At 53.5% G+C, this 11,864-nt stretch overlaps 2 protein-coding genes across 2 annotated transcripts; one reads left to right on the top strand and one right to left on the bottom strand.

Annotated features, from left to right (window-relative positions):
• Window positions 1–892: 892 nt before the first annotated feature.
• Window positions 893–2,352, bottom strand: LOC146444000 (olfactory receptor 52I2-like). Its single transcript, XM_085060577.1, has one exon. It carries the CDS (start codon window positions 1,844–1,846, stop codon window positions 893–895), a length of 954 nt encoding a protein of 317 aa, XP_084916703.1. The 5' UTR covers window positions 1,847–2,352.
• Window positions 2,353–10,550: 8,198 nt separating this feature from the next.
• LOC146443999 (olfactory receptor 51G2-like) lies at window positions 10,551–11,504 on the top strand. The gene has a single exon (XM_085078667.1). The coding sequence runs from the start codon at window positions 10,551–10,553 to the stop codon at window positions 11,502–11,504; it is 954 nt and encodes a 317-aa protein (XP_084934793.1).
• Window positions 11,505–11,864: the final 360 nt, after the last annotated feature.

The following is an 11,864-nucleotide window of genomic DNA, read 5'->3' as shown; positions in this document are numbered from 1 at the left end:
TCTTTCATTGCCACAACTGTGAGGGAGATGGTGGTGACCCTGTGGAGCTCTGCCTGGGATGGGAATTGTCCCACTGCTCTGCTTCAGAGGAAACATCCCCTGTCCGATGATTCCCTTTGCAATCCTTGTGCTAATCACAGTCATTAAGTTTGCAAAAGCCCTCTCAGACCATCAAGTCCACCCATTCCCCCAGCACTGCCAAGCCCCCACTAACCCATGTCCCCCCACGCCACATCCACACACTATTTGAACTTCCAGGAATGGTGATTCCACCACTTTGCTGGGCAGCCTGTGCCAGTGTCTGAACACCCAGTGGCTGCAGCCCCCAGCCTCATCCCCCTGCTCCTCTTCCTCCCTCACACCAGCTGGAGTGTCTTCCAGCCTTGATGATTCTTGGATTCTGTCACTCTGCAGGGACAGAGAGCTTTGAAGAGCTCAGTTTTGAATGTGCACAGCTTCCATCAAGTCCCAGAAACCTGGAAGAGCTGGTCAGGGCTCAGCCACAATCCATGATCCTCTCAGCCTCTGATGCAAGAGGGGCCAGAGAGAAGAACCTCTGGGATAGTCCAGGGGGACTAAAGGAAACAACACAGGAGAAATCTCCCTGTCTGGATCAGGATCTGTGCATTGACACAAATGCACCTGGAGCCCTGAGATGATCACAGGGATGTTCCTGGCACTGGGAACATCTCTAAACTCAAAGGTGGGCTTTTGCTGCTCCATATCACCTGGAGAGGGGGAAGGGAAAGAGGGCTTGGTGTGTTCTCTTGCTCCCAGTCCCAAATAACTCTCATCACAGAGCAGGGCCTCATTAAAGCCAACAAACCCTCCCTCCTCACTGCCCCTGCTCACCTCCCTGGGAAGGCAGCTGGAGATGAACATGCCTGGAGAATCACAGACCCCTGCATGAGGCACAAACCTTCCTGGGAAAGAGCATTTTGAGCAGAGCGCGGCGGATCTGCCCTGTCCTCAGGCTGTACACCAGGGGGTTGAGCACGGCGGGCAGGGTGAGGTACACATCAGCCAGCAGCACCCGGCTGGGCACAGCCATGGCACCACGGAAATGCTGGCCGTAAATGGACACCAAGCCAGGCACGTAGAACAGCAGCACCACACAGAGGTGGCACCCACAGGTGCTCAGCGCCTTCCAGCAGGACTCCTTACCCAGCACAGCTCTCAGGAGCATCCCGTAGGACACGGCGATGACAGCCACGTCCATCCCCACGATCAGGGAGGAGCCAGCCACGCTGTAGAGGCTGCTGGGCTCGGGGTCAGCACAGGCCAGGCTGGCCACAGCCACGTGCTCACAGTAGGAGTGAGGAACCACGCGGGAGCCGCAGTAGGGCAGCGATGTCACCAGCCCTGTCAGGGGCACCATGAAGAGCAGAGCTCTCAGCACGATGGCCACGGCTATCTGGGCGATGGTTTGGCCACTCAGGATGGCGTGGTACCTGAGGGGGTGGCAGATGGCAACGTAGCGGTCAACAGCCATGGCCAGGAGCACTCCTGACTCCTCAGCTGTTGTGGAGTGAACCAAGAACATCTGCACAAAACAGGCCACGTGGCCAATCTCAGCAGAGCCCAGCCAGAACACGCTCAGCAGCTTAGGGACGATGGATGTCACCATGAGCACGTCGGTGACAGCCAGCATGCCCAGAAGGCGATGGGCTGGGGACTGCAGGGACCTGTCCAGCCCAAGGACCAGCAAAACTGCCCCATTTCCTAACACTGCCAGCACATAGGCAGAGCAGAAGAGAATGCCCAGGCAGGTGGAGAAAGCTTCCAGGCCAGGGACACCCAGCAGGATGAAGGAGGAGGAGCTGCTGTTGAAGGGATCAGAAGCCATGAAGGGGAATCTTGATCTGTGTTTAAAAAAATACACCTAATTTTGAGTCATGAGGTGCCAGGGGGTTAAGATGGGGACTGCATCAGTGCCAGAGCCAGATCAGGAATCTACATCATTATTATGATGAAACAGTATAACATCACTCTTGCTCCATGGAAAGGGTGCTCAGGCCTTGGCAGGAGCTGCCCAGGGAGGTTTGCAGTCCCCATCCCTGCAGGTGTCCCAGGAAGGCCTGGCTGTGGCACTCAGTGCTCTGGGCTGGGGACAAGGTGGCCGTTGGGCACAGCTGGGACTCTGTGGTCTGGGAGGGATTTTTACCTCAATGGTGCTGAGGTTTTTGGATTCTGTGATCTCCAGCTGGAGGGAATTGGGTCAGAAATGCAGAATAAATGGGGTTGTTGTGGCTTGGAAGTTCCTATGAGGGGAAGAAGTTGATGTTTCAAGTTGTGCCACCAGGGACTATCAGTCTGTTGCTTGTGAAGGGCTTATTCCTCTGTTGGTTGCTTGCCAGGGCTCAGCTGACATCCTGAAATGAGCTGCAAGGGGAGAGAACAAGGAGAGCAAGATCAGCTTCCAGCCATGGCTTCCCTCAAAGGGTCAGCACAGGAAATTCCTCCAAATCTGTAGAGCAAAACAGTGCTCTGTGACATTAAATGTGATCATGAAATACCCTTTTGCTGCTCTGTCTTCCTTCTGTCGTCCACCCATGGGGAGTTGTCTTACCTCTCCTCCCATCCCAGGCTGGCCCCTGGCTGTTGCCTCCATCCCTCCCCTCTGTCTTCTGGGATTTACAAACTCAAAGATGAGCACATTTATTTTCCATCAGTATAAAAACCTAAGGTGGGAGAAGCAGACACAGAGCACTTGGAGGATGGAGCTCAGCAGGGCTCTGATCACCCACACAGCTCTGCAGGTGGAAACCACACTGTGCTCTGGGCTGGCGTGTCCTGTCTGACCCCCACCTTGGGAAATGGGAGCAGATATTCCTCTGCACCATCAGCATGTGCTGCCATGAGGATTTTTGCAGTGAGAGATGATGCTCCTGCATGGTCTGAGGCTTTCCCTGAGCTGGAGCTCTGAATGAAACAGCACTGTCAGCTGCAGGGCTGTCCCTGCTGGAGCCCAAACCCAAATCACCTTGCTGGAGCCCTGTCTGGAGGGACATCCCACCCACAGGGTCCCTGTCCCTGTGCTAGAAAGCAAAACCAGATTCATGTCCCCTCCCATGGCACATACACCTCCCTCCCCTCCAGCCCCTGGCAAAAACAAGAAGTGCTGTGACTTGTCCTGTCCTACAGGGAACACAGGCATGGAAGGGTTAAACTGCTGGCAGTTTGGGAATGGGATGCAAGTTTCTCAGGCACTTATATCCTCTGCTTTGCCCAACATACCAAAGGGCCAGACCTCATCCTGTCAGCTTTCCAGGCATTTGACTTCCTTGACCCTGAAATAGTTTAATGTCTTCTCTAAGTCCTTTTGAGTCCAACCCACAATACAAACCAAAAGGCTTTTCAGCCCAGCTCCAGTCAAGGACAGAAACCAAGAGGCTTTTCAGCCTGGTTCCAATCTGACAAAAACCAAGAGGCTTTTCAGCCTGGCTCAGTCATCACCAATAGCCATGTGAGGCCAAACACTGCAAAGCCAATATTGTGACAATGCTGCCCAGACGATGGTGTTGATGATGGTTTATTGCTCACAGGACTCAGTTTCCAGTCTGGCAGCTGTGAACCCACAGCTGGCACAAACCACTCCAGCAGGAAACATGTCTCATGCCAGAATTGTTTGTTTGGAAAGGGCAAACACATCTGAGATCCTGTAAATCCTGAGCTTGGGAAAAAGCTGCTCCTCCCTCCCTCCCTCCTCCCCGAGGTATCTGATGGGCAGCAGTTCCTGCACTTCATCCTGGGCAACAAAGCCCTCCAGGTTATTAAATAACACTGCTTAACCAGAACCAGGTTCAGCTTTACTGGATCCTTCTGTCTTACAGTGCTGCTCCAGCCCTATCTCCTTATCACAGAATCCCAGAATGGTTTGGGTTGGAAGGCACCTTAAAGCTCATCCAGTGCCACCCCTGCCTTGGGCAGGGACACCTCCCACTGTCCCAGGCTGCTCCAAGCCCCAATGTCCAACCTGGTCTGGGACACTGCCAGGGATCCAGAGGCAGCCACAGCTTCTCTGGGAATTCCATCCCAGGGCCTCCTTCAGGGGGGTCACACACACAGAGGTGTCACAGCACCACGTCTCAGCCCTGTGTAAAGCATTACACCTGGAGTAGGTGCTCCTTCTGGCTCAGGGGGACCTTCTGGCTCTCCACAGCTCCCTGCAGGAGGGTGCAGCCAGGTGGAGGTCAGGCTCTCCCATTGCTGTAACTCTGTACTTTCCCCAAATCACTCATCCCACTTTTTTCCCTGCTTCAAGCCTCTATCTCACCAGAGCTCTTGACTTTTCCCCACCATCCGTTCCCTTCCCAGTGGTGTTTGCCATTCCAGGTGTGTGTGAGCACAAGGGAAGGTCTGGAATGGGAGCAGGGAATGGCAGGTCACCCCAGGTGACAGGGTTGGCAGATGTCACACTTTGTGTCTGCAGCTTGTTTGAGGTTGGTTTAACTGAGGAAGAGCCAGGTAATTAGTGCTGTAGTAATAAACCCAAATGAGGCAGCCAGTGGAGGTTGCAGGTGTGTGACTGGAAGGTCTTGACCACAAAACTCACTAAATCTGGGATGTCTGGAAGTGACAATGCTCCACCACAGACAAAGCCCACTTAGATGTATCAGCACAGATTTTCTGGGTAAATTCTTTCATATTCCACATTGATTTGGCTAAACTTTGAACTTGGCTCAGAGCTTGGCATTACACATAAAAATACTGCCCCAACACCAGGTTAAATGTAAAAAATACATACCCAGCTCACCTGGATGATCAGCCTGATCCTGCCTGTACCTCCAGCACCTGAAACTACTGGTTCTCTCTCCACAAGCAACTGCTCAACCTGCAAAAGGACCTGCAGGGAAATACTGATGTCTCTCAAAGAAGCTGATCTCCCTAATCGCTCCCTGCTGGGACTTGAGGGACTGAATCATCACGGGGGAGAAGCTGCTGCCTGGGAATAGCCAGGAATAGCAATGGTAAACAAACTCACTGCTCCCACTGCGGGGTGATGTCTGCCCAGCTCCCAGCACCGAGATGCCAAACAGATCCTGGGGCAACAGAGGGGGAAGATTTTAACTCTGGGTGGGCATGGAGCTGGAGGACCAGGAGAGCCTGAGGGAGCTGGGAAAGAGCTGAGGCTGGAGCAAAGGAGGCTCAGGGGAACCTTGTGGCTCTGCACAGCTGCTGCCAGGAGGGGACAGTCGGGGGGTCAGGCTGTGCTCCAGGGAACAGGGACAGCAGGAGAGGGAACAGCCTCAGGCTGGGCCAGGGGAGGCTCAGCTTGGCCAGCAGCAGGAATTTCTGCATGGAAAGGGTGCTCAGGCCCTGGCAGGAGCTGCCCAGGGAGGTTTGCAGTCCCCATCCCTGCAGGTGTCCCAGGAAGGCCTGGCTGTGGCACTCAGTGCTCTGGGCTGGGGACAAGGTGCCCATTGGGCACAGCTGGGACTGCATGGGCTGGGAGGGCTTTGCCAGCCTCAGGGATTTTGGGATTCTGGGGGGGAACAGCCCCCAGCTCATGGGGAAGAACACAAACATGAGAGTACTGATTGTTTTATCTGTCTTTTCAGTTGTGTTTGTCCTCCTATGACTTAGACATAATTTCTGTTGCCTGAATTAGTTATTGATGTGTGGGGCTGCTGCAGAGCTGATTCACAGATCAAATACAAATCAGCAGCACTGAGAGATGCTGAAGATAATGAAATCCACAACATTTCCACTGATTTAATGTATCTACCTCCTTTATTTCCCCCAAGTCTTAGAACAAGAAATGTGCTTCACTGCAGAGCTGGAATATTTACAAATCTGTACTGATACAAAAGCTGGTTCCTCATGAGGCACAAGAGCAAATCTAGCCTATTTTACTGTTGAATCTCTGAACCAGCTGTTGCCATCCCAGCCCAGCATGTAAGAAATCACCACACCCAGGTGGCCCATGCTGCCCTGAGGGTCACAGGGTCTTTTGGGGTCTCTGTTTGCTTCCCCCAAGGAGTCCTCAGCAGCTCTTTCTCCAGCACAGAGCCCACGGCCAAGGAGAAGGAAAAAATATAAATATCACAGTTAAATATATATATGATATATAAATAAATAATATAAATAGTCATTTTTCACACCTGTGGGAGGTTCCCAATTTAGTTGAGCAGGAACTGAGCTTTGCACATACAGGAAAGGATGGAATTGGGTTGTTTTGAAGCTTTTTATGACCTTCCCTATATCCAGAGTAGTGGAGATGAGGAATCACAGGAGAACTTTGAGATGCTGACAGATGAAGTAATAAGCTGGACTGTGAAATTCAGTGTGGATTCATTCCTTTGGGGGTGTACCTGCTCAGGTGGGGGTCCTTCAGGGGTGGAGAACCTGCTCAGTTTGGTGTTTTCCGCCCTTTATAAATATGTTTTCACAAAGGCACCACAATTCTCCCTCCCTGGCAGTGTCCAAGGCCAGGCTGGACAGGGCTTGGAGCAACCTGGGATAGTGAAACGTGTCCCTGCCCATGGCAGGGGTTGGAATGAGATAAACTTTAAGCTCCTTTCCAACCCAAACCATTCTGTGGTTCCATGATTCCATGATTCTGTGACTCCATGATTTTGTGATTCCATGATTCTGTGATGGGTCTGTAACTAATCCATGTGGAACAACCTGTGCCTGGCACAGAACAGCCCAGAGCTCCCTCCCAGGCACCCTGCACCCCCTCCACTGCCAAAACCCACCCCAAAACACCTCCCCACAAACATCTCGGGCTGCTGTTTGCAAATATGATTTTGCTGTGTGGATAATGAGTTAATTTGTTCCTAATTCAGTAATAAATTCAGGAAGTGAAGCTCTTAATTGGGTTTGTGCTAGAACTTTCTGCTTCCACAAAGTGTTATTGATTTGCTTCCTCCAAAAATAATTTTCTAAATTATAGGCAGTGACTGAACGCAAGAAAAAGATGACACAATGGTTAATAGCAAATGAATGTTTTGTGCTGTCTGTCTGTCTGTCTGTGTGTCGCTCAGGAATACACTGGGATGGAAAGGAACACATCCAGCTAAGCATTGACTCCTGACAGGCTTTGGTTGCTCCCATAAATCATCAGCTGCTGGGCTGGTGCAGCCCTTGACTGCAGCCTCACTGTTTGCTCTCAGTGTGGGTTTGCTCTGCAGTGAGCAGCCAGGAATTACAGTTCTTTGTGCCCAGAGCCAGCCTGGGGGCAGCTGAGGAGCTTCTTCCCATCCCCAAACCTTCCCAATGGGGGCAAGAGCTGGGCATGGCCCTGCAGGGAATTCTGCCATGAAAATTTTAATTGGAATTAGGATCTTCCTCTGGATCTGCTTGGTCCTCACCCCGTAGATGATGGGGGTGAGCACAGTGGGCACCAGGATGGAGATGTTGCCCATGGTGATGTGGATCAGTAGAGGCTGGTCCTTCCCAAACCTGTGCAGAATCCCAGATTCTGGAGTCCTGAGGCTGGCAAAGCCCTCCCAGCCCATGCAGTCCCAGCTGTGCCCAATGGCCACCTTGTCCCCAGCCCAGAGCACTGAGTGCCACAGCCAGGCCTTCCTGGGACACCTGCAGGGATGGGGACTGCAAACCTCCCTGGGCAGCTCCTGCCAAGGCCTGAGCACCCTTTCCATGCAGAAATTCCTGCTGCTGGCCAAGCTGAGCCTCCCCTGGCCCAGCCTGATATACACTCACCTGCAAATATGCAGATATAAAATCTACCTTGGTATAAATCAGGGAGCTGTGCAGGGGCAGCCAGGGGAGGAAGGCACCAGGGCTGGATCGCTTGACTTTCCAGAGTGCAAAATTTTCACAGAATAGAGTGAAAACTCGAGAACCTTCTGAGTACACCATTTTTGCTATTTTTTCCCCCATCCACTGCCCCAAATCTCCCTCTCCTCCCATTTTTGCACTGTGCTGTTTTTACAAAGACAAGAAGGAGCCTGTAGGTATTCCTGTGGAGCTCACACACCCTGAAGGACAAAGACATGAGCTGTGAGTCCCTGGAGAGCCCCGTGGGATTTGAGGTTGGTTAAATGCAGCTTCCCAGCCCTCCGAGCAGTGTGAGCAGCCAAGGCTGGCCCTGGTCCCCTCCCTGTGTCCTCTGCTGTCACCTGGGTAAGTACAGCTGTGTTGTGGGAAGGAAACAGGGATGCTGTTCCCCTGAAAGGGCAATTTCTGTGAGGGATTGATTCAAAGCAGAATTTACAGATGTCTCTGGCAGAAGCAACAAACAGTGTGTAAGGAAAAGTGCTGGGAGCAAATTGCTGTGCTAGTTATTCCTTTGGATGTCATATCTACAGGTAGGCTTGGGGTAGGGGGCTGGAACTGAGTGATCTTTATGGTCCCTTCTAACGTTTGTGTGCTGACTCTGATGATGAAAAGGCACCCTAAAATCAATCTTGGTCAATAATTACAAATTTGCCTCATTCTCTCAAGTGGTTCAGGAATAGGTGTTGGCTGCCCCTGGATCCCTGGCAGTGTCCAAGGCCAGGTTGGACACTGGGGCTTGGAGCAGCCTGGGACAGTGGGAGGTGTCCCTGCCATGGCTGGGTGGCACTGGATGGGCTTTAAGGTCTCTTGCATCCCAAACCATTCTGGAATTCTGTGAGGAGTCTGAGACAAATTTTAATCAATCTGTGCTCCTCAGTTATGCAGAAAGTGTTAATTCCCAGGTGATCAGAGACCCACACCTTTTCCCTGGCCAGCCATGGTGAAGGCTGAGCTGAGCTGCTGCCACCATCAGCTGCTCAGCTGGAGTTTTTAACAGGCACTAAATGTACCTATGTTTGCAGAGAGCCTGCTTGGAATATTGCTCTGGAAATCCCCCCTGCCTGCACCTCCTGTTGCTGAGCATTGCAGCTCCTGCCTCCTGCTTGGGGCTGTGAGGCTGTCAACCGAGCAGGAAACTTCCAGGATCCTTAGAGACACACCTGGAATTTGCTGGTGAGTTTTCTAACAGCCCCAGGGCAGATGAAACATCATTTCAGCTTCAGTGTCCCTCAGGGCAGGAGAGACATTGAGGAGCTGGGCAGTGTCCAGGGAAGGGAACGGAGCTGGGAAGGGGCTGGAGAACCAGGAGGGGCTGAGGGCGCTGGGAAAGAGCTGAGCCTGGAGCAAAGGAGGCTCAGGGGAACCTTCCCAGGTAACAAGGGACAGGACAAATGGAAATGGCTTTAAGCTGTGCCAGGGGAGGCTCAGCTTGGCCAGCAGCAGGAATTTCTGCATGGAAAGGGTGCTCAGTCCTTGGCAGGAGCTGCCCAGGGAGGTTTGCAGTCGCCATCCCTGCAGGTGTCCCAGGAAGGCCTGGCTGTGGCACTCAGTGCTCTGGGCTGGGGACAAGGTGGCCATTGGGCACAGCTGGGACTGCATGGGCTGGGAGGGCTTTGCCAGCCTCAGGGATCCTGGGATTCACATTTTCTGCCTTATTTGAGCCTCCAAATTTCTTCCTTTCTATTTAATGTTGTTGGAGCTGAGAAGCACAAATGGCTTTGGATAACTGACCCGCAGGTCTCTGATAAAGCTCCCTAAAACATCACCCACTTTGCCAAACTGAAACTGAAGGGGGAGGAATCAGTTCAGACTCACAGGTAACAGGGCTGCTCTCATCTCTGAGGGAGATGTTATCTTTTGTAGTCCCACCACATCTGGTTCAGCAGAAACACTGACATTTCCCTGCCTTCATCTCCCGTTCCCTCCATCCTCCCTTCCCTCTCCTGCAGGGTGCCTCATCCCTGCAGGAATCAGCACGGCCAAGGCTGCTCTGTCTGCTCCATTCCCAGGGTGATCTCCAGGGCTCCATCCCTCCTCTCCTCCTACCCCAGGCAGGAACACCCAGCCTGTTGTTTGTGCTGCTGAAGAGCTTTGGGGCACCTCCCAATGGGCTGAGCACCAAACCTCCTGAAAATTCGTGTGTTTAAAGGGGACTGCAGTGGGGGAAGTCACCTCAATGTGCCACTGCTGTCCCTCATTTCTGCTGCTGTGCACAGCCCTGATGATGGTGATCCTGGTGGTCCACTGTGGCTTTTCCTTCATTGATCACTGAGTCATGGAATCCCAGTTTGGGCTGGAAGGGACCTTAAATCCCATCCAGTGCCACCCCTGCCATGGGCAGGGACACCTTCCACTGTCCCAGGCTGCTCCAAGCTCCAGTGTCCAACCTGGCCTTGGACACAGCCAGGGATCCAGGGGCAGCCACAGCTTCTCTGGGCACCCTGGGCCTCCCCACACTCATAGAGAAGAAGCCCTTTCTAGTATTTATTTAGAAATTAGGAAGAAAGTATCTAATATCTTTCTCCTATCTGATTGGTGGGACAGTCTTGAATGAGTGCAGCTGCTCAGGGTTTTTTGGCTCCCAGCAGCCTGTCCTCCCCACACTGTGCCAACTGGGATATGTCATATCTCATACATATCCATGTATCTCAAAATTTTCTGGTGATTCTGGTACAATGGCAAGATTCACAGAACCCAATTCAGTAAAAAACTGTCTACATAATGTGTAACAACAGCAAAGTCGACAAGGGTTTTTATTCCAAGACACTTCAAATTCCAGACCCTTGGACCATTGCAGCAGTGAGATGTCCTCTTCCAACAGGACGGGAAGCTCCCTGACCTTCTCACTCACTGGCATTCCCGGGGTGCCAGCGAGCAGCTGGTGGGTGGCACTGCCCCTGTGCTGCCTGTACCTGCTCATGCTGCTGGGGAACTGCTGCCTGCTCTGCACCATCAGGGCAGAGCACGTCCTGCACAGCCCCATGTACCATTTCCTGTCCCTGCTGGCGCTGGCAGACCTGGGGCTGTCCCTGTGCACCCTGCCCACCGTGCTGGCCACCTTCTGCCTCCCGGCCACCTCGCTCCCGTTCTGGGCCTGCCTCGCCCAGATGTTCTTCATCCACACCTTCTCGGCCATCGAGTCTGGGGTCCTGGTGGCCATGGCCCTCGACCGCTTCGTGGCCATCTGCCACCCGCTGCGCTACGGCTCGGTGCTGAGCAGTGCCCTGGTGGTCAGGGCAGGGGTGCTCATCGTCCTGCGGGGCGTCCTGCTCGTGCTGCCTGTCACCGTCCTCATGGTGAGGATGCCTTTCTGCAGGTCCCACGTGCTGTCCCACTCCTTCTGCCTGCACCAGGACATGCTGAGGCTGGCGTGTGGCGACACCCGGCCCAGCAGCTGGTACGGCCTGAGCGCCGTGCTCCTCACCACGGGCCTGGACTCGCTGGCCATCCTGCTGTCCTACGTGCTCATCATCAGGGCCATCGTGGCCACTGTCCCTGCAGAGGCACGAGCCAAAGCCTTCAGCACCTGCATCTCCCACCTCTGCGCCATCCTGATCTTCTACATCCCCCTCATCGGCCTTTCCGTCATCCACAGGTTTGGGCAGCACCTGCCCCCCCTCACCCCCACGCTCCTGGCTGATGTCTATCTCCTGGTCCCCCCTCTCCTGAATCCCCTGGTGTACAGCTGGAAAACAAAGCAGATCCGCAGGCGGGTCCTCCTCCTGCTCTGCCGGAGAGGGAGTCAGCAGCAGGCCTGATCCCAGATGCCCCAAAGCCAGCCTGCTCCTTTTCCTCTCCAGACTGCAGTCCCAGAGTGCCCCAAAGCCAGTCTCCTGTTCCTCTCCAGACTGGAGACCCAGAGTGCACAATTTCCTAACGCCAGTCTCCTGCTGTTCCTCTCCAGACTGTTTGCTCATGGGCAATATCCTCCCCTGGGGAAAATCCCTCGTGCTCCTTCCCATCCATGTCACCTCAGTGCAGCACAGCTCTGCTCCTCCCCATGGAATGATGGCTTATGGCAATCCACATTATCCTTCCCCCATTTTGGGGTTCTTCCTCTCTCTGAGAGGGCAGAGCTGCTGTGGCCTTGTGGCAAAGCTGCCATCCCTGCACGTGGG

The sequence above is a fragment of the Lichenostomus cassidix genome, chromosome 1, assembly GCF_008360975.1.
Source record: "Lichenostomus cassidix isolate B80296 chromosome 1, HeHo_3.0, whole genome shotgun sequence".
Classification (NCBI taxonomy): domain Eukaryota; kingdom Metazoa; phylum Chordata; class Aves; order Passeriformes; family Meliphagidae; genus Lichenostomus; species Lichenostomus cassidix.
The sequence above is the reverse complement of the archived record's forward strand: the minus strand, read 5'-3'. Positions and strand labels throughout refer to the sequence as shown.

What these genes read in the sequence shown, in the direction of transcription:
- LOC146444000 (XM_085060577.1), bottom strand. Translation starts at nt 1,846, where the DNA reads ATGGCTTCTGATCCCTTCAACAGCAGCTCCTCCTCCTTCATCCTGCTG.
- LOC146443999 (XM_085078667.1), top strand. Translation starts at nt 10,551, where the DNA reads ATGTCCTCTTCCAACAGGACGGGAAGCTCCCTGACCTTCTCACTCACT.